The sequence below is a fragment of the Corvus brachyrhynchos genome, unplaced genomic scaffold (assembly GCF_000691975.1).
Source record: "Corvus brachyrhynchos isolate BGI_N302 unplaced genomic scaffold, ASM69197v1 scaffold61, whole genome shotgun sequence".
NCBI classification, from domain to species: Eukaryota; Metazoa; Chordata; class Aves; order Passeriformes; family Corvidae; genus Corvus; species Corvus brachyrhynchos.
Window position 1 is genome coordinate 6,169,618 of NW_008236478.1, and position 20,493 is coordinate 6,190,110.

The window sequence follows — 20,493 nt, forward strand, 5'->3', positions numbered from 1 at the left end:
CACAGCGTCAGCTTCAAAAAGGATGGGAGGAAAGGGAGGAAGTCACATTAGGAAACTCTCCAGATTTGGTCCTAGAGAGTACATGTATTCTTAGCCCAAAGTCAGCAAGTATAACAAGAATTGTAGGTAAACCATTATGGTGTGCATTACTGGGAAAGCCATCATGGAAATAATGTGCCCTTTAAGAATCACAATGGCAACACAAAAAAAGATGTTTGAAGAGAGTAATAAGTATGATTTGAGGTAACAGAAGTCCTTTCAGCAACATGCTGAAACAAGGGAACTCATGTATTTCAGAGAAAAATTTGAAGGTCATAATCATACAAGTAGCCTCAAATCAAAATAACTTTTAATACTAGAGTGGTTTCCAAGACACAAAGGCATAACAAGACAAAAAAAAAAATCCCAAACCAAACAAAAAAAAAGGTAATTCAAAATTCTTTTTAAATGATCAGGCTAAGTACTGGAAGCACTCACCAAAGGAGAGGAAAGCTTCTGCCATCATGTTATAATTTTACATCATTATTGAAATACTTTCCAAAAGGCTTCTGCAAGTTCTAATCAAAAGTTACTTGCCTTGCTGCATGCCATTTTATAACCATTTAACACTATAGGAAGTGAAATCAGAGAAAAGTAATGATCTGCTCTAGTTTTAAAATCTGCCAATCAAAAGATTGGGAAAAGAAGTAAAAGCTCCAAGTCTACAGAGAGACCAGGACAGAGGCATTGTTGTATTACTGCTTGACAGGACTAAAGAACTAAACTTCTCCAGGAACCCACATTTGCAGACAAACACTACAGGAAAAAGCTGACAAAAGAGCTTTTGAATAGAGACTGCACAAGCATGTAGCAATTATGAATAATGACCATTTATAATTTGTATTGAGATTTCACTGAGTTCAGAATTGTAGGTCTTGTGGAGAACAGAAAAAGACAGACCGTAATACAGCCAATACTTCCTGAAAATATTTCTGACTAAATAACAAACTACAGAAATTGTGTAAAACAATTCTTGGTTTTGACATTCATATCTGACCCTTATTTTACTTTGCATATTTTCTTTTTTTTATTGAGATTGCACAGATTTAGACACTTCCACCCTTTCACAATTCAAAGCATTTAAGGGTTCCATAAATGAAAGCTTCAGTGTGATTATAAACCTCAAAGTTTTATAAAGAAATTCAAGGTAATGCTTGAGAAAATTACTACTGAGAGACAACATTTAATATTTACCTATGTCATTTTTCTATGTTGTCATTCTAAAATGCACTATTTTTATGCAAAAGAAAGTCAGTAATATTCCTCAGCGAGAAAATGAAAGGGAAATAGGTCTATTATTTTCAACACTTTCTTTCATTACAAATGGACTAAATGCCTTTCTGCATAATTGTAATTACTGGAAGGTGCTGTATTAAATATTAGCTTTCTGTTCATTTGGCACTCTGGATGCGTAGATCATTAGTCTGCAGAGTGTGCTAGAAGTGCTCAACTACTGTCGACTATTCTGAAAACATACAGTATAGCTTGAAGCGGCAGCAAGTGCTGGAAGTACACTTTCTATCAAAGCTGTATGTGCAGTTTGTCCCTTCTAACTACAGTTAACTCTGTCTGAAAAAACTTGATCCCCAAAAGAGTCCTAAAAAAGCAAATGGGGACCAAAATGCATCTACAGGTCAGATTCTCTCATGGCCAAAGTTTGCAGGTATTTTGACTCTCAAACTGTCTTTTAACTAACCTAACAAAAATAAGTGAAAGCTTTCAAGTTTATTTATGTTGTTAAGCAAATATCAGGTCATAGTTTATACCATAAAACACAAGCAAAGTTTTGTTACCTAGTCCCTACATTTTACTGGTTCTGGGTGACCTGTATTTGTATCATCCAATTTGAACTGAGAAACACTACCTAGGACATCAACCTAATGTCAGTTTTACAGTTGCAGGCTTCTTGTCTGTAATGGTTCATGCCAACTGTTTTATTTCCATGAATTTGTCCAAGTTTTATTCACATGCAACCTTTTTGCATCTATGTTTTGCAGCAAGAATTTCCACATCTCATGGCATAAAAAGGCAATATTTTGTTTGAATCCACCCATGTACATCTCATTGTTGCCACCTACTTCTCCATTTCTGAGAGCTGACACTCACTCCATGGCTGCTGCCACAGCACGCTTCACAGATTTCTAGCAGAGCTTCTCCCTCAGGGCCTTCTCTTCCAGGCTAAAGAGTATTACTTGAAATAACTGTTTCTTTTATGAATGCTGTTTCACCATCTGGTCCTGTAAATTTATGTTACTGCTAATTTTGTCAGGTTGGTCACTAGTCTATTCTGACACTCTTAATTGAGCCAATTTTTGATAATTCTCCATAAAGAAGAGTTGCAATGTATGAACCTACTGAAGGTCCTACAAGATTAAAATGTTCAAAAAAATTACATAGCTTTTTGGCTGTGGCTTTCTTTGAAAAACTCTTTTGCATCTTATTCATTTGCAAACATTGTAGACTTTGTGTAGTATTTCTGAGTTTTGAGAGATTTGAAAAATATCAGGTTTTCATTCTTTTGTAAGTTTTGTTGCATACTTTTTGACTAACCTCAGGGGTTTCTTTTCAGGTGGTCTTTGACAGGAGATACATATTGTTTTTAAAAAAATCATAAGATACATTTACAACAGTCTCTGTGCTACCTTCAAGCATTATTTTAACAGCAATAGATTTTGGCTTTCCATATGACCCTGTTGATTGTTGTCCTTAGAGTAACTTGCCAGCATTTATAGTAGTAATCATTTTGAAAAGAAATACTGTAAATTCAGAGCTACACCCAGAAATGAAGGGAAAAAAAAAAAATATATAAATTTTTCAAATGGACCTCAACACAGTTTCAAAAAGCTGTTGTTACCTTAACTGCCATAGTAAAGACAGATGTATTGTAAGCCACTGACAGTTTCTTGGTAAAGATTCATTTCACTTTTGGAAGTCACATGAAGATGAACATACACAGAATCTTGAGCAAATTTAAACCATGCTGTTTGCAGCAACTTACTTATGTATTTGCAGAGTGAAGACACAAATTAAGAACAGGTTTTTTTACACTTCCATCCCACTTTTAGGCTCCCTTAATCACAAAGATCAGGCACCCCAACACAGATGAGTAGCACACCAGTTGACCCCTCTCCTGTGTGACTGAAGAAGTATAATTATGACAGGTAAGGAAGAATACTGCAAAAAAACCTGCTGAAGACCTCAGAGGTTTAGATAGCAAAAATTACTCACATTTATCTTTAAAGCTTCTTGAACAATGGTATCTTTTTAAAACTCCCTTTGAAATGGAGTTTCATGTGTCAGAGCTCTCCTTATGATTTATCAGCCATTAACCTCCTTACTTTTAAGTTACTTGCCATAGGTAATTCATTTATCACTTAATTAAGGTAACACAACTTATTCCCTGTAGGCATAGAAACAAGGAAGCCTGAGAAACAGTTATATGCATGCTGAGCAGACTGGTTCGGTCTTCTCTCAACGGTGCAGGATTTTGTTTTCAATTTATGGCAAATACGATGTTATTCATAGTTACTGAAGTTCTTTATTTAAAAAAACCTACATTCTTTTAATCTTAAACCTAAGAGGCAGTGCCTACTGGTAGTCTGTCACTCTGAGTAAGGCATTCACACCATTCTCTATTGAGGGATACTTATTACACATTTTGGAGGTAAGAAACTGAATTGTAGCACTTCCAGTTAAGAACACTATGGGCCAATACACTAGAATAGCATCCCAGTTCTTCTACCATTACATGAGTCAATGACATCCAGATTTTGATATGTAAAATATTTATTACTGTGGAATAACCAGCTAACTCTTTCTTAACATAATAATCTATGGAGATTTCTATTTTTTTTCCTATAAGAATCATGTATAAGATGCAAAATGTAAAAAGCTGGCCAAACACTTCTGTATTTACCTCTCTGCATAATATCTTGTTATGACAGCATTCAGAATACCAATTTTCACAGAACAGCTGGAGGTGACAGAAATAGCCAATGAATAGGTAGCTCTCATTTTATATGGCAAGAACATAAACATTTGGAGGGGAAGGGTTGGCAGCTTATTTCAGTTTGGTTATTTTTTTTGTTTGATTGTTTCAGGGGACTGTTTTCTGCAGAAGTAAACCTTGCTCCTTCTCTACTCAAGTACAGTAGTATTACAGCTAAGAGAAAGGAGAAGTTTGCTTGCGGCTTTTGATTGTTTTGTGGGGCTTTTTTTGTTTTGGTTTTTTTTGTTGTTGTTTGTTTGTTGGCTTGTGTGTTTTATTTGTTTGGGGGTTTTTTTTGTTTGTTCTGTTTTGTTTTATTTTTAAACTTGGCGAAAGGGCTGAAAAGTTCAAGAATCCTGGAGTATGTATATACAAAGAGATTAATTCAAAATGTGTTGCAAGCTTATCTAAGAAAACTTAAGTCACATTCAACACATTTCCCAGGAGACACTATCCTCAGCTTCAAAAGCGCATTCTCAGTTATTCTTCTAAGGTTTCCCGAAATGCTGTAACTAAGGAGACTGATGTATGAGTGACAACCATTTTGTCACAATCCTGAAGGCTCTGTTAACTAAATCTCAACAACCATCTAATTGACAGTGGAAACTGAACTAGTCTTGAAATTTTATCTCGAGATTAGGAAGTCATCCATTCTATCATCTAGTTCTAAGTCAATTCCTGAACCTTTCAAAAATAGTGGTATTAATGAATGTTCTCATACACTGGTGAAATGGCTCAATTTTCAGTTCATGCAAATGGTAAAAATTAATTGCCACTGTTTCAGGGAGTATAAATTATCCAGATCCAGTGTAGCAATGATCATGGATCTCTTAGTGACCTGAATATCCATGTAAAACAGGCATAAAATTAATGAAAGAGAAATCTTTTAATAACAAGTAATGATAAGGAATAATTCAATGTTGTCTTTAAGGGTTCAGGCTTACATTTAAACAGCATTGTAAACCACTCTAAGGAGTAAATGACGGAAATAAGTGGAAAGGACCAGAGAAAATTAAGTTCTGCCAGTAAGACCAGTATGATGATGGATCCATCACAGAAATAAGTTTGAATGGGCAGCACCAGAAACTGACAGATAATGATAAGAGGGCTAAAGAAGACAACTTCATCCACAGCTGAGAAAGTATCAGTACTAATGAGGAGGGTTTATGTGGAAGAGGCTGGAGAGAAACAACTGATCCAAAACATTCATGCATCTTTAGCATTAAGAAGCCCAGAGCTTTATGATGACCCTGCACAAGTGTAACAGGAGAAAACAACTTCTTCTCCTTTCCATAGTTTTTTGCACATGATGGAAACAATCCACAAATTTATCCAATACAGCTGTTCGGGCTTCTAAAAAAGTAAACTTCAACTACAAGAACCACAGAACACGAAGTCCTCTCCTCACTCCCAGTCTTTTCCTCACAAAACAAGAATTCTTAAATAAGATAATTTAAAAATTATTTTGTACATTTTCACCAATCTTAGGGGAAAAAATTATATATCTTAACTTTAACAATGCTTTCTTATAGGAATCTTGTAGCCGAATAAGGAAGAAACCTAAAATTCTATATATTTTCATTGACCAGGTTACCAGTAATTCTTCTTCTAAAGACATTTTTCTGCCAGGAGACAAATTGTTTCCAATAAAAATAAGTCAATCTGAAAAGTTGTTTCAGATTTAGAGACAAAACTGTAGAAATACTGGCAATATTCTCAAAAAGTTTGCTAGCAAAGATCAATATGACAACTTTGCAACCCCAACTTCAGGACTAAGCAACAAGCTGTAGGTTTTTGAGGTAACCAAATTATAAACTTTAAGATAGTCTAGGCATTAAAAGAAAACAAACAAACAAACAAACAAAGACTGCTGTAAAAAAGTCCCATTGGCCTCATTCCTCCTTTTGTTAACTTCGTGTAAAGCAACTAAAGGGTGTCTGCTCAGTCCTAAGTTCCTGAACGGAACCTCAATTGGGACGGTGATGTAAAACCAAGAACACGAAGATTCCATTTTCTCTTCTATAGCACAGCAGACGCAGAGGTAACCAAATGAAAGTAATTTATTTTTGTCACTGAAGGAAAAGACAGCTTTAAATAACGCTCAGAAGATTGAATGGTTTAGACTACAGGAGGAGATAAGTTACCATTTGCTGATGACAAGCCTTGCTGCTGTTAGATAGAATTAGTCTCAAGGGGAGGCTACATGAAACTAGGAAACAGAACTGAAGAAAAAAGGCACTAGGTGTTTCAAAAGACTTGCTTCCCCCACCAGATAAACACAAAACCAAAAGCCCCTCTAGGAGAACATATAAAAGTTCTCTTTTTTCATCCTGCACTGAGAGCTAAAGAAAGAATAGAACAATAGAGATAATCTCAAAGTATTCAAAGCTACTGCTTTAAAAGACTAGGAAAGTCACAAAGACAAGACTTTCTTTTTACTGTCTGCTATTTGGATTTGGGAGAAAGATAAAGGCTTTCACATTTAAAGAAGGACCAACAGCTGAGACATAAGCACGAGGTTAGTGATGATCAGCTATTGAGAAATACTGCAGCATGAAACTGCTCAGTTTTCTTCAGTAGGCCTGACACAGATATATATATATACGTACACACACCCTGAACCTACCTTTCTTTATCTATTCTGTAGAACACTGTGTTTCATTTGACACTTCAACCCATGCATTTATATGTACGTAAAATATTTGTATGTATATTGTATTTATCACTCCAACTGCCTTGTCTCATTTCATAGGAATAAGTTATATGAATCTTAATAATTTAGTATTTAAAAAAATGTGATAACATTTTATTTTGTATCTTTTCTATTTGCAGTAGTTCTCCCACTTAGTGTTCATGTGTTTATTTTTAACGTTGCTGAAACACTTCGACTTCTTTTTATGTAATATAAATCAACTACCAGCCACTGAGAACTGCAAGTTGACAGCGATGACATTCTAACAAAGACAGTGACAGCATTCAGCCTTTTCCAGTTGTGATTCTCTCACAGGTGAGGGATCAGCATACCCCACTCCTGTCCTGATAGATAAAAGCAAGAACAAGTTGTAGATGAGAAAAAGAGGAAGCGCGAACTTCACTTTCTTCCCCTTCTCTAACCCATATTTCTTCCTTCTCTTCAAGGTAGTATTTAACTCTGTATCACTTTTTCAGTACTTTAATTTCTGAAGGTTTTAATCCTGCTGCACACTGAGGCTTCTGAACTACTGCATCTTATCGCCACTAAATAATGAAATAAGTAATTAACAGAAGTACTATCCAATCTATGGACAAGAGCGAAAATTCACTGATTTCTATCACAAAGGTTCACTAGAACAAGCAAAACTGAATAGCCACATTATTAAAATATTATAAATGCAAGCTCACACATAGTGGACATGGGTCCTTCATCTCACTGAAAGCTCATATCTTAGAAATGCGGTGTTCCACATCAATGAACCTCTGTGTGAGACTCAATGGCAGTTTTGTGATGCAGACAAATAGCTATTTGAAACTGGTTTGAGACAGCCAATGTTTTTAACCTGAGGCAATCTTGTATTGTAGTGATAGAAGTAAGGCTATTAATGAACTCAACAATATTTAACTATTCATGTTGAGCCTCCCATTGGTCAAATTTCCTAAGTCTAACACTGTACTGCTCAAGGCAAGAAAATGAAATAGGAACCACCTTCATTAGGAAAAAGGCTAAAGTTCTTCCTATTTAGAAGGCAGAACCAGGGCAAATTTTAAAGGAAGCCTAAAATATTATTTTTGCATCTGAGTCTATTAATGGTTTTCAAGAACAGAAAAATTCACATTCTTTGCTGTTCTCTATAGTATGATGAGTAGAAAATGATAAAATTAGATGCTAATCTTTATACTCCAGATGCTTCTAACTGACTTCTAGCTCAAGATTCAGTGAGAACAAAAATTTGATCAATACTTGCGATAGCAAATTCAGGCACAACTTCCAGTTTAGAGGAAAAGCAGACAGTGAGATCTTTCCACCGATGCAGACAAGTGACAGCTTCGGTAATGTGAAAACTTTTACTGAACACAGTTACATCACATGCCTGCATTTGCATTAAGAGGAGAAGTGCAAGCTATAATAAGTGTACTGTAGAGAAATTCACCTTTTCTTTGGACTTACAGTATGGATCATAACTCCAAAGTTTATGTCCTATTGCCTCTCTCTCTTGTCAGCACCAGTTCTTAATAGTACATTTACTAGAGCACAATGGTAATGGAAGTCTGTAAGGAGATAGCAAAGTTACGGGAAAAAAATTAACACGAACAGATAGCCAGGAGATCCTCTGTTTTAGTTCAGTGCTGTCCTAGAGCCCAGCAGTACTCTCTCTGGCTACCTTTCTGCCTTTGTACTGCAAGCATGCATTATGACAGCTGGTGAGGGGTCAGTAGCTCTGACCGAGGAAGCTGTGACCGGTCCAGAGAGATGGTCCCCAAAGAGATCATCTTCCCGAGGCCTGGTGTCTTCCCTCAGCTGCTGGCTGGAGGGCCCGTGCAGAAGCTGTCAGCTCTTTAGTGATTGTCAGCTCGTGATTTCAGCTCAGCTCTGCAGGGCAGCCTCCAGGCCAGACCAGGGAGAGAGACGAGAGGCCCGTGCAGAGAGGCAGCTTTACTGGTGTGTACTCTGGCGAAGGGGAGCTAGGGACAAGCACCTCTCTGCCCTCGCAGGGGCAGAGGGCTAGCTTTATAGGGATACAGGGGGTGGGTGTCAGAGGGTAAAGGCCAATGGGTTACAAAAGATCTGCATAGGGTCTCCCAGAGGATTCTGGGTCTGTCTTCTTCTCACCGTAACTGAAAAGTAGTTGCCTTTCCAGGGGAGTTCTGCTGGGAGATTTGAGCAATCTCCTTATCTCAGCAGACGTCCCTCCAGGGCAGTGGCTGGGCATACCCCACAACGCATACACCTGGAAGAGGAGAACATACCAGAACTAGCCTATTCAATGCCACTCCAACCACTTAGCAACATAGTGACTTCAAGGTCTCTTCAGATGCTCAGAAACTGCAATCCTTCCTCCAACCCCACAGGCTGGAAGTGTAGCAGCACTAAAGTCACCATGGAAAGTTCAGCTGCACTTCACTGTCAGTACCACAAGCCCCTTTCACAGCTAATTCCTTCTTAACCATGTTTCTCTCTAAAAAGTCTATTTTACACCTGGCACTGAAGCTGAAGGGCTAGTCTTCACCTTCCAACTCTCAACAGTAACTGAAGCTGGTGCTATTATTCCCACTTTACAAATGGAGAGCAGGTCAGGAAAGAAGGCACAAGGCTGAAACCAACCACATGAAATCAATTACTTTTCAGTCTTGTGCATTGTCATTTGGACAAAGCTTTAGATCTCTTGCTATTTGAAATTCCAACTAGAAACCGACATCTTTAATAGCTTTGTTTCAGACACCAGGACAGTAATGCATTTCAATTTGTTTCCTGTGTCTATTACCCTTGTGTGCTTGTGAGTGCCAGCTAAGTTTAGCAACTAATTAGGCTGGAGTCACAATACCATTAGAGGTCTGGATCAGTAATTCACCAAGCAGGAAACAAAACATCTCTTGTTGAAATAACTGTAGCTTTAATTGAAGGAATTTTTCAAAAAGAGTTTAAAGAGGAAGAAGTCATCCAGTAGCCATACAAATCTCCTTGTGTGCTTCCATTTTAGAAGCCGCAAAATAGGTTGCACTCAAATCAAGCAAAACCTCTGGCTGACATAACTATTTTAAATCAGCTGAGCTTTGACGCTGGAGTAACAGCTATCAAAGATCATCCTGAACATACTTAGTAGTTCCAAAACTAATTTTTTCTCTCTATATTGGAATCAGACAGTTTCAATACAAACATTACTCGCCATTGTTCTAAACAAAGCAGACTAAGCAGCTGCAAAAACAATCCAACAAAGAAGAACCAAGTCAGGCCATTACCAAGGAAGAAGCAAGGAGTAACACAAGAGACTTGACACCCCTGTAAAAAGGGCAGCTTACTGTAATCAAAGAACCTCATAATACTGAGAAAGCACAACAGGCCAGGAGATGTATATAAAGCAGTACTATTCTGCTATTGCACAGTAGAAGGTTACAATAGGGGTGAGGGGACAGACAGAAGCATCAATACTTTTGGAAAAGAGAAGAACTTGACGTATTAACACCAAGAAGGAAATGGCCAGCTTGGAAAGATTACAATATTATAAAACCCTTGTAACAAGTACACAAGCATTAACCCACTGTAGGTCTTGGAAACTGCAAAAGTAAAAGCAAGCAGAGATCAGCATGGAATCCTTGGCAGAAGTCGGTCTGGTACTAAAGCACTTAAACACTCAACCAAACTCTATACATGGCAAGAGGTAAAGCTCTGAAATTCCATAAATACTCTGAATCCCATAGACGTCTGACGAAATGCACACAAATCCCAGAGTAAAACAATACATTTCTGCCTCAATGCAGGGGAAAGCCCTTGCTTTTCAGTCCTGTGTATTGCTCTAGGATAGCTATTGAAAAACAGCTGAGGCAACAGGATACTGTTGTAGCACTCTCTCCCTGCTTTGGAAAGCTTCCCAACTTGTTAGATAAAGAAATAGCAGCAACACACAGAAATCAGTGCACCCAGCCCTTACCCCACTTCACAAGAGACAATGCAGAGCATGTTGACTTCCTTCCACGCAAATGTGTACCTTCATGTATCTTCAACGACCTTTGCAAAAGGAGTAAAATGTTCAATGTTTAGAGCCACTCCTGACTCAAACAGCTTTCACTGACTGTTTAATTGCTTGTGCTGTGCTTTGTATTGGGATTCACTGGGGCTTAACAGGCTTGCACATGCTGCTGAAAGAGAAGAGTTAAACAACAAATCTGTACACAGATGAGTTTTATCCAAAAGGAATGCAACAGCCTTGTCTATCAGACAGAACTAAAATTTCAGGTCACTTAGTATTACCACAGTCTTTCCAAACTCCTATTTCACCTTGTTCCATCTCCTTGGTCTTTGAACCTCTTTCATTGTATCTATTTACTTTATGCAGACAAGTTCAGCAATTTCTAGACACGGAAAAAGGGTTGGGGGAAATAAGTTGGTCAAAGGAGCAAATAATTCCGCAAATCTTGTAAGCATTTCTGTGTCAAGTCTTTGAATCTTGTTAAGGAATGAAGAACATATTTATGTAAAATCTAAGTCCAGCTTCAGAAGCATAACAAAATGAAAGGAACAAAACCCAGTCACCTTTGGGTCTTGTTTTCCTCAACCACATCTGAATATAAAGGCTTATAAAGTTGCCAAGTTTACAGGCAATGCAGGCCACCTCCTAACAGTCCTTGTCCACAAAGAAAGACTCCCTGCAAACCATCACAGGGATGAGGAGGAGAGTGAGCACAAAATGACTAGAGCTCTGCTGGCCCATGTAGATATATTAATAAAGCATAGCAACAGAGTGAAATGTTGCCTCTCTAACCTGCAAGGGCTGCACTATTTCATATTCTATTATACCACCCTCCCTTATCATTCTCATTTAACGTGAGTACTACACACTTCCAAGGCTCACTTCTCCTCCTCCTCCCCACTACCACGCCCTCCACCAAGAAACACAGAGAACTACTAAAATGACTATGAAGGCTACAACTACGAAAAGCAAAAGATATTTGTACTGAACGATAAAGAACCATATTTTTAAACATACCTTGAATTAAATGTGTTGCTAATAAAAGCATTTGAATTATCTAAGAATACATGCCAGAAAAAATAGTGTATTAAGAAGAAGGATATTAAGCAAGAAAGTGCTCCTGTAGCATGCAATGAGATGGTTGACTTGGGAGGCTAATGAATTAGTATAAACAATTCAAATCTAATTTAATTTAACAATGTAGAGCATTTGTGCATTGCAAAGCAACAGATAGTAATCTGTTTCTTCATTAAATCAAAGATAAAATTGCTGATTACCCTTCCCTGAATTATTTTATTGAAGAGGATAGCAAACAAATTTTATATTTAGTCATAAAAGTTCATGACTAGTCCCCAAACAAGCCAATGTAACCAGTGATGGATACCAGTGAACATAATATAGGCCAGCTGTGGTTTAGCACAACACATTATTCAGCTAAAATAGATTCTCACATTTTAACAGTTAGTGAACAAATGTTTATGCAGAAAATTAATACAGCATTTTACTTTTTATTTTCACAAAACATATCTCAACAGCACCATTTACTACTCAAAATCTTTAGAAGCTCTAAAATCATATACTGAGAATGCTGAGTATTTGGTATTGCCAGAAATACTAAAACTATTAACCTCCCCCTCTACTTTACAGATATAAATTTATGAACTTGCCTCAAAAGTGTTACCGGTGATATCAAATTCTGGTGGAACAAAGGCACCCTCTGGATCATCTTTGAAAACAAAAGGAAACATGCCAGATTAGAAATTAGTAGTCTTGTTTAAAAAAACCACAAACCAATTTGATGATACAAATTTAATGATACACTCCTATCTGAGACAAAAGAAACTTTGTATAGCAGTATTCTGGTTCACTCCAATTTGATGTACAGACAACTTATCCATGTTACTAGTGCTGGAAGTAAAATAAAGTGCTGTTTTCAAGGTATCATAACTTTCCTACTAAGAAACAAAACCGATTAAACACCCACAAAGAAATACATTTAACATGTCTAACCACTTCTTGCCTTCAGGCATTTATGTTTGGACCCAGTTATCACCTAAGCTGGTGGGGCTCAGCTGTGGCTTAGAGGTCTGATTTGATGAATTGGACACTTCCATTCACTATTTTCCACTGCAGACCTGGGCGATAAAGGTTCAAGCAGCAAAGCCAGTCTGAACAGCTAATTGTCTCTTCATCTTAGAACTCTGACCTTTCTGCTTAGTTTGTTTTACTTATGATAAAAGAGTAGAGGAAGTAAATTGCCCACACATGTGCTGCTGAACAGAGAACTGAGCTACTACAGCAGTCAGTTCTGAGTGAGGAGGTGAAAAGAAGAAAAGACCATCTTAAAAGAGACTGATGCTGCTTCTGCATCCAAGCAGGTACACAGTATCACAGTGTACTTACGTCACATGAACCCAGTAAAGAACGCCAAGGAATTAAACAAGAGCCCAACTAAAAAACCTACTCTTCACATACATACTCAACTCACCTAACCTATCCTTCTGGGAAGCCAGGATGATTGAGATGATTTACATGCAAAAAGTGTGTTTCCCTTCTCAACAAGAAGAGAAAAATAGTATGTTCAGAGGCACAGCATAATCATCGTAACTTTAGCTTTAATAGAACTTTTGTGCCTGTTTCTTATTTCACTTGCAAGTGAAACGCAAAGTTTTTATTGTGAAGACACTAAGCCCAGTTATATGGCAGAGACTACCAGAGATGACTTTTTTTGCATATTCATACATTGCAGCTACATGGCCTGGCTGACTAGCCAGATACCAGTAACTGATTTACAGCTCCTTATGACATTCCCAAATGTACTTTCCCACTGAAAAAGAGGGGTATGCAACTAATTCTGCATTTCTTACCCACCACCACATTTTTTTGTGATTTTGGGGGTGGGCAGAGGAGGCAGAATGAGAAGGGAACTAACAGACAGATGTTTTATTCTCCTCTCTCCCCCACCTGCAGACTACTGCTCCTTTTTATCTCCAGTCCTTTTTCCCTTTCTTTCCATAGAACACTTTAAAGGCTGTACAAGTATTTAAATTATCACTGGTACAGCTCACTGTATTCTTCTAATATAATGTTTACAATGGGAATTTGTTTGATCTGAAGAGACAAGAAGGTATCAGACCCCTTGGCAGAACGTCCTATTGAATGTTTGTCACTTTAGCACCACAGAACCTGCAGGAGGCAGAACTTCCTGCTAAAGCAGAGATGACAGGCTGTTTGCTTTCTCTCAGTGGCAAGCAAATCTTCTTCTGGAAGAATAAATCCATAGGCAACAACTACAGGGAAGCAAGAAAAGAACAATCTCCTCAAGTGCCTACTTAATAAACTACATTTTAACCAAACAGGAGCAAGATCTGAGGTAAAGAGCCAAAGACATAGTGGAGTGTGTGTGAGAGAAGTAGAATGCATGCGTAACTTTTTTGCATTCCTATGGGAAACATAACATTCTTTAAAGAGAACTAATGAAAAATCTTTTCCTTAGAGACTAGCATGACTTCAGGGAACTAAATATTTGTACATTTGCTTTGCATGGGAATTTGTTATCCCACATTTTAAGTCCTTGAATACAGCATTCCTGGATCAATTGTTTGCCAGCTATTCAATTAGACGAAAACATTTAAGAAGAAATTGATATTTTCCTTCCTAGCTACAAGCAAAGATCTCAGTTGAGGAGCATTTTTTATCCACTAGATTTATTCTCTTCAACTAGTCTTTCATTGGCTTATACAAAGGCAGCTTCTTTTTCTTTTCTTTTAAATTTCAAGGTATGACAAGCTCCTTAAAATAAAGGAAGTTGATTCCACATTACCCTATTAATATGGAAGTAAAAGTTGACTCATGTCTATTTGAAGAATTCAGTAAAAAACAAACATCACAACAATTCTGAAGATACATTTTCATCTTTATTAATTATATTTTATGATGTTCCATTTATATGAAGTACCATCCCTAATCCTAAAGGAGGCAACAAATCTTCATCTGGTTGCGATGTCACCTTTCCTCAGTTTTTCTAGTATTTTTTCTAAATACTGTGATCTAGATTTTGACTAAAAGAATAAACCCTTATCCTGACATAGGTTAAAAAATAAAGTAGGTTAAAGAAATCACAACAAAAACTTGACTAGTGTGTATATAGAATAGAATGGTTCTCCTAGTTATGAGCTGTCATAAATTTAAAAGTACCATAGCATAAGAGCTGTTTGGTTTTTTTCCTCCTCTGTAAAACATTAAGAGGCTTTAGACCCATCATCTTGAGATGCATCAATGAGAAAGGAAAAGCAACCATAACATGCCTTTTCATCTAAGATGAAACAATAAGTTATTTTAAAGGTCATCACCCTGTTCAGCTGCTACGATACCTGAACATCTTCATGCCACTACATACTGGTTTCTAACATATTAAAATTCATTTCAGATTTGCCAAGTCTGAAAATCATGATTTAAAAGAATAATAATTTTTTATTCAATAGAGAGCTTTAAAAAAAAAAAAAGGCCTTTATTCAACAGAACTTTCCTTTTTAATAGCAAATATGCACTGGAATTGTTCCATTCTTTATGTTGACAATCAGCAAGATACACTGAATATCAGACTTATCTAGAAATAGAACATAGCTATGAAATTAGACAATCTGTGAGAGATGAAAGACATGCTTTACAAAGGTAGAGACTTGTGTACACAGGAACACAAGTACCTAATCTTCATGTTTAAAATGGACATAAAGAAGACTTATTACCTGGATGAGTCTTAAAATAACTAGGGGGAATTGTCTAAGCAAACTCAGAACAGCCTTTGTTCATCAATTACAAAACTGAACATGTAGTTTCACACGTACATATACACATCCCTTCCAAAATAAGTTTTATTTTACCTTTATTTTAATTGCAAGTCTTAAAAATAGAATGTAATGTTTTACTGCAGTTTCTCACTATGAGTTTGCACAGTTGTAAAACAGCCTGGAAACACAAATACTTACCACTGAGCTGTTCCATGAAGCATACATTGCCATTGGTGTTAAAAGCCAAAGTGTCAGGAGTGATGCAGAGTGTCTGGAAGATTGCAGAATGGGCAATGCTCTTCAAAGAATGGCAACACTCCAGGCAAATTGCCCAAATATCTTGCTCAGTAAGACAGCTATCCCGCAGTGACAAAATATCAGCAAGGGACACATTCTCCTGCCAAGATATGAATTAATAAATTACCCTGGATTTCATGACACAACTTTCTGTATCATAGATTACATTTGACACAATTGGCTACAAGTAATGTTTCCAGCAAGTTCTCAGGCTTCCTAGGACACTGATTAACACCCCAAGAAACACCAAGTGCATGACTTTGCTCTTAACACAGAATGTTTTAAGAAGCGCAGTTAACCTGAACAAAGATATCAGAGTATGCTAACATAAAAAAAAATACTATGGGAGATATGTAAGTTAAATAAACACTGCATCAAAGGAAACAGACCATTTGGAGGTAAAAGCAGGGAGACTAAATGAAAACATTTTGTTTCACCCATGCCTTTCAAGCTCTCCCAGGTGTCTTTATATAAACTACTTAAAAATTCTCTTCACAGCACTTCTCCTGACCATTTGTGATCTGGGAAAAAGTACCCTTTAGATTAGCCTGTGTTAAGAATGATGCTCTTGTGAAGTTTAGTGATGTAGACCATTTAATAAACACTGAAAAGTCAAACATGCCATAGGAAAAGTGTTTTTATACTTGGACTTAAAACCAAACACTTCCGTTGCCCTAGGCCTCCCCATTACATCCAGAGCTCTTAGTGACCAAAATAGCTCATGGACTTAAGTTTCTAAGTTGCTGTCAACTTGCATTGACCCTGTTATCACTGTAAGGCTGTGAGTCCAGCCCCAAAAAAATTTCTAATGTGGCTTTCCTGGTCAAGATGTTTAGAAACAATGCTTGGCTCAAAGCAACCAGTCTCTCTATGGGTATTTTTGGAATACAAACCCAATACATTACCCACAGCTACAGAAGTAAAGCTTTCACGAACTTAAAGGAATGAGGGAAAAAAAAACCCAAACAAAACATTGATTCCATCCATAAGGAAAAAAAAGGCAACAAAACTGGAAGGTAATCTACAGAAGTTACTTTGTATCGGAGCTATAATTACTATTAATTACACAGTATTTTCCCATTTATATGTAAGTAATTAAGACTAAAGACTATGCTCTCAGCGATATTAAATATACCCTAAATGGAAGGTGTAGATACACATTGCTTAGCATATAGAAAAAAGAAAGTACGTCATCGTCAGCAAAAGAGGATGTGAAGTATCTTACAGATCAGAAACCTGCTGTGGTTTAAACTTTTAATCCCTTGGAGAACAGTTATAAATTTCTTTACCTATTTCAGCACAGAAGAATATCGATAATATCTGGATTACCATATACAGAAGAGGCTAACAGCTTATTAACGTGTCTTTCAGAGAATTAAGCACTGCTTTCATGATATCCTTCAAATAAGAACCAGACCTCAGTCCAAAAGTGTATTGTGTCTTTTAGTCTAAACTACAATGCTGAACAAATAAATATGAGGCAGGAAATAAAGCACACTCACTGTTATTTGGGAAACTTAACTTCTCTTTTCAAAGGTCTTATTTTTCATCAGCCTAGACATGGATTGATTTACTAATGGCAGCATTACTACAGTGCCTTCTAGCACCAATCATGGATCTTGGTCTCATTAAAATCAGTCCTACATAATAAAGAACAGCAAAAGATCTCAGCACAAAATCTTATTTTCTCTGTGCTGTGCTCAGTACAGTTGTGTAATGCTGCCATCAGAGTTGGCGGGTGGGCAAGGAGGTTTAGCACATCTCCATATGGAAGCTGTTCCAAACACGAAGAGCAACACAGAGGTTCCTCTATCTGCAAATAAAAACACATTGCAAGAAGCTCTACTACAAACATTAGGCTTTGAAATTGACCAAACTGAGCAGCGGGATGAGGATAGGCTTGGATAGAAGAGACACACTGCTTATTCTATGGCCACCAAAAAGAGTTAAAAAAAATAAAAGTCCTATGATCAAAACAATGAACCAGTAATAATTTTTAACTCTCCTAGAATCCTCCAGCTAGGTGACATGATGGCATTTGCCACAAAAGAAAAATAATAGAATGCTTCACTAATCAAGATGCAAAACTATGAGAGTTTCATCTGTATGTATGGACAAAATAGGTTCAATTTAGAGTGCACGTGAAAAAAATTAAACCTGCAATCTTTAAGACAGACTCAATATCAAATTCCAGTCACAATAAGGACTTGAGAGAACTTCTTTTAAGTCAAGGTTTGAGGCTGAACTCCACTGCAGATAATAATTATCAGCAATGATATCTACAGTATAAACCTACATAAACATCTTTATCTTGTGGTTGTTTGGGAAGTAAACAAAAGGTAATGCTCTCATGTCAGGTAAGCTTATTTTCCTTCCAGGGAATGAAAAAGTTATGTAATACAGAAAAAAAACCCAAAACAAAAAAAAAAAAAAAAAAAAACACAAAAAGAACCCCAAACAAACAAACAAACCAACCAACCATCCAAAAAAACACCAAACAAACAAACAAACAAAAAAAAAAAGCAAGGAAAAAGGAAAAAAGTCCTATGAATGTTCTGTGGCTTCTGTCAAGAGTAGATGGCTAGGTGAAGCTAAAACAAACATACAAAAATATGAAACACCACCAGTACCATATGGCAGGCCTTTCTATTTCCAATGCTCCAGGGCAGTAAGTTACTTACTTCACATAAACCACATATTTCCCACAATGATCGCACTTTCTTGACCTTACTTATTAAAGCTGCTACTGCAGCTAAGCAAGGCCTTTGTAGAGAATGAAGCATTGAAAACACTGAGACTTGCATTTGACTAGCTTGTATCCCCAAAGAAACACAGACCAGAAGCTTTCACTGTGGAAAAAACCCATCCTTTTAACACTGTAACACAGGAGGTTCTGGCAAGCTGAAGCTTCTGGTGAGCAACTGCTTCAGTACTTTGGACCACTGGAAGTTGCTTCATTCAAATGTGCTACATATCAGAGATCCTGATTTTTTGCCTCTTTTTTGTCTCTTTCAGCAAAAGACACTTGTGTCTGGTTTTAATATGAAAGTGTCTGGTTTTAACAGTAAGAACTACAAAAAGTAAACTGGTCAGGCAACCATGCTTAACTGCTCACTTTAGTTCTCAGCTTTCTCTTATATTTTCTTCAGCAAGTACAAAACAGTTCAGTAGCATATAATTAAGCAGAGATCATTAAGAGAGAGTAGGAATAAAAAATAAATTAATTGGCCACAGATCCTTTCTTAAAAATTTTGAAATTGAATATTAAGGAGTATGAAATGAAGAAAGTTCTAGTAAAGAGAGGAATTGGAAACACACCCTCATCCTCAGCATTTTCTACGCTCCAGTTCAGGCAGATTCCTACTTCACATATTGGCAAAAGCCCACATGCATCAGACACCAACCTCATTCTTCATACTAGGTACAATGGTGACAAGAGCAGACTCCACTAAATGACTAAGCAACTCAGTGTTCAGTACAACAGCACTCACAGCCTTCTGACGCCTAAGTCTTTTTTGCCATGATAATTCACACAAACTTCAAAACAATCTATTCCAGAATCACAAAAAATGTGGCAAATGCCATTCATTACATTCATCACATCTGAAGAAAAACACAGGGTTGCCTGAGTAAGCTGAGTACTCTTGAAAGCAGCCCTTTTTTATTAACTTATCTAATCACCAGGTGATAGGTCATGCTCATTCTCCCAACAAAAATACTGAAACTATTTGTGTTTTTGTAATAACTAAATAGGTGGGACTCATGGGAACCCACAAAGTATATCTTGAGCAGGTATGAAAAATGGGCTCAGTTCTTTCTTGTACAGAAGAGTTGACCCTTAGCCTTCTCCGTTCTGAGGAAATACTCTAAGTATTTAAGCCAACATGTAAAAAATGAGACCATTACCACCTTCCTCCTAGATTTTGCATTGGCCAGTCTGAGTGCAGAGGGCCTACTGCACTGAATATAACAGATGGTGGAAGAGCCAAACTGCTGAGCCACTGGGTGACTTGAGAAAGCTGAAAGGGGCTTCGCATTTTCAAATGTGCTTTTAGCTTGTGATTCAGCCAGCAGGATTCTTGATGTAGCAAATAAGAAAGTTTGCAAGATCTGGTTCAGGGAACAAGCAGCTCACATATGGTTCACCAAACCTTTACTTAAAAAAGGAAGAAATCTCCAAACATTTTGCCCTAACATTCACTAGGGGGTAAGAAACACACATCACGTGAAAAGATAAAAAGATGAGCAAGAGCAATAAAAAGCAAGTGCAAAACCAATAACAGATCCAGACAAATGTGATGACAAGAACTGGGTTTAGCTACAGGTTATTCTGCATAACAACTGAACAAACAGATTTAACAGTTTTATTTTTTTGGTTTTTTATTTCCCAGTGTCAAAGGCCTTTTAGCACAGGGCAGCGATATACGGCTGTACAAAAAAGTGGCTGACAGCTTCGGGAAACTGTTCTGCCCGTGTAAATTTCCCTTGATCGGGTGCGACAAGGACACGTACTTGCCGACTGCAGCATTAACCCACGGCTACGACAGCAGTGACGAGACATCCCGCACTCAAGGACCATGACTTTGCTGTTGTGTGGAGAAGGAGGATGGGAATGGGCTAAAGCCCAACTTGGTGGCTGGGACCGCGGGGCAGGAGGCAGCGAGGAGCCGGAGGAGCACACACGGAAAGCGAACGGCGCTGTGGCCGCGGCCTGGCC

At 37.5% G+C, this 20,493-nt stretch overlaps 1 protein-coding gene across 1 annotated transcript in view; it reads right to left on the bottom strand.

Moving 5' to 3' along the window:
- KNDC1 (kinase non-catalytic C-lobe domain containing 1) overlaps window positions 1-20,337 on the bottom strand; it is a 60,407-nt gene extending 40,070 nt beyond the window's left edge. The window contains exons 1-3 of the mRNA XM_017725866.1: window positions 20,293-20,337; window positions 15,678-15,876; window positions 12,357-12,415 (exon numbers count right to left, since the gene is read on the bottom strand). Coding sequence (XP_017581355.1) covers window positions 12,357-12,415; window positions 15,678-15,876; window positions 20,293-20,337 — 303 coding nt within the window. The remainder of the gene's footprint in view (window positions 1-12,356; window positions 12,416-15,677; window positions 15,877-20,292) is intronic.
- Window positions 20,338-20,493: the final 156 nt, after the last annotated feature.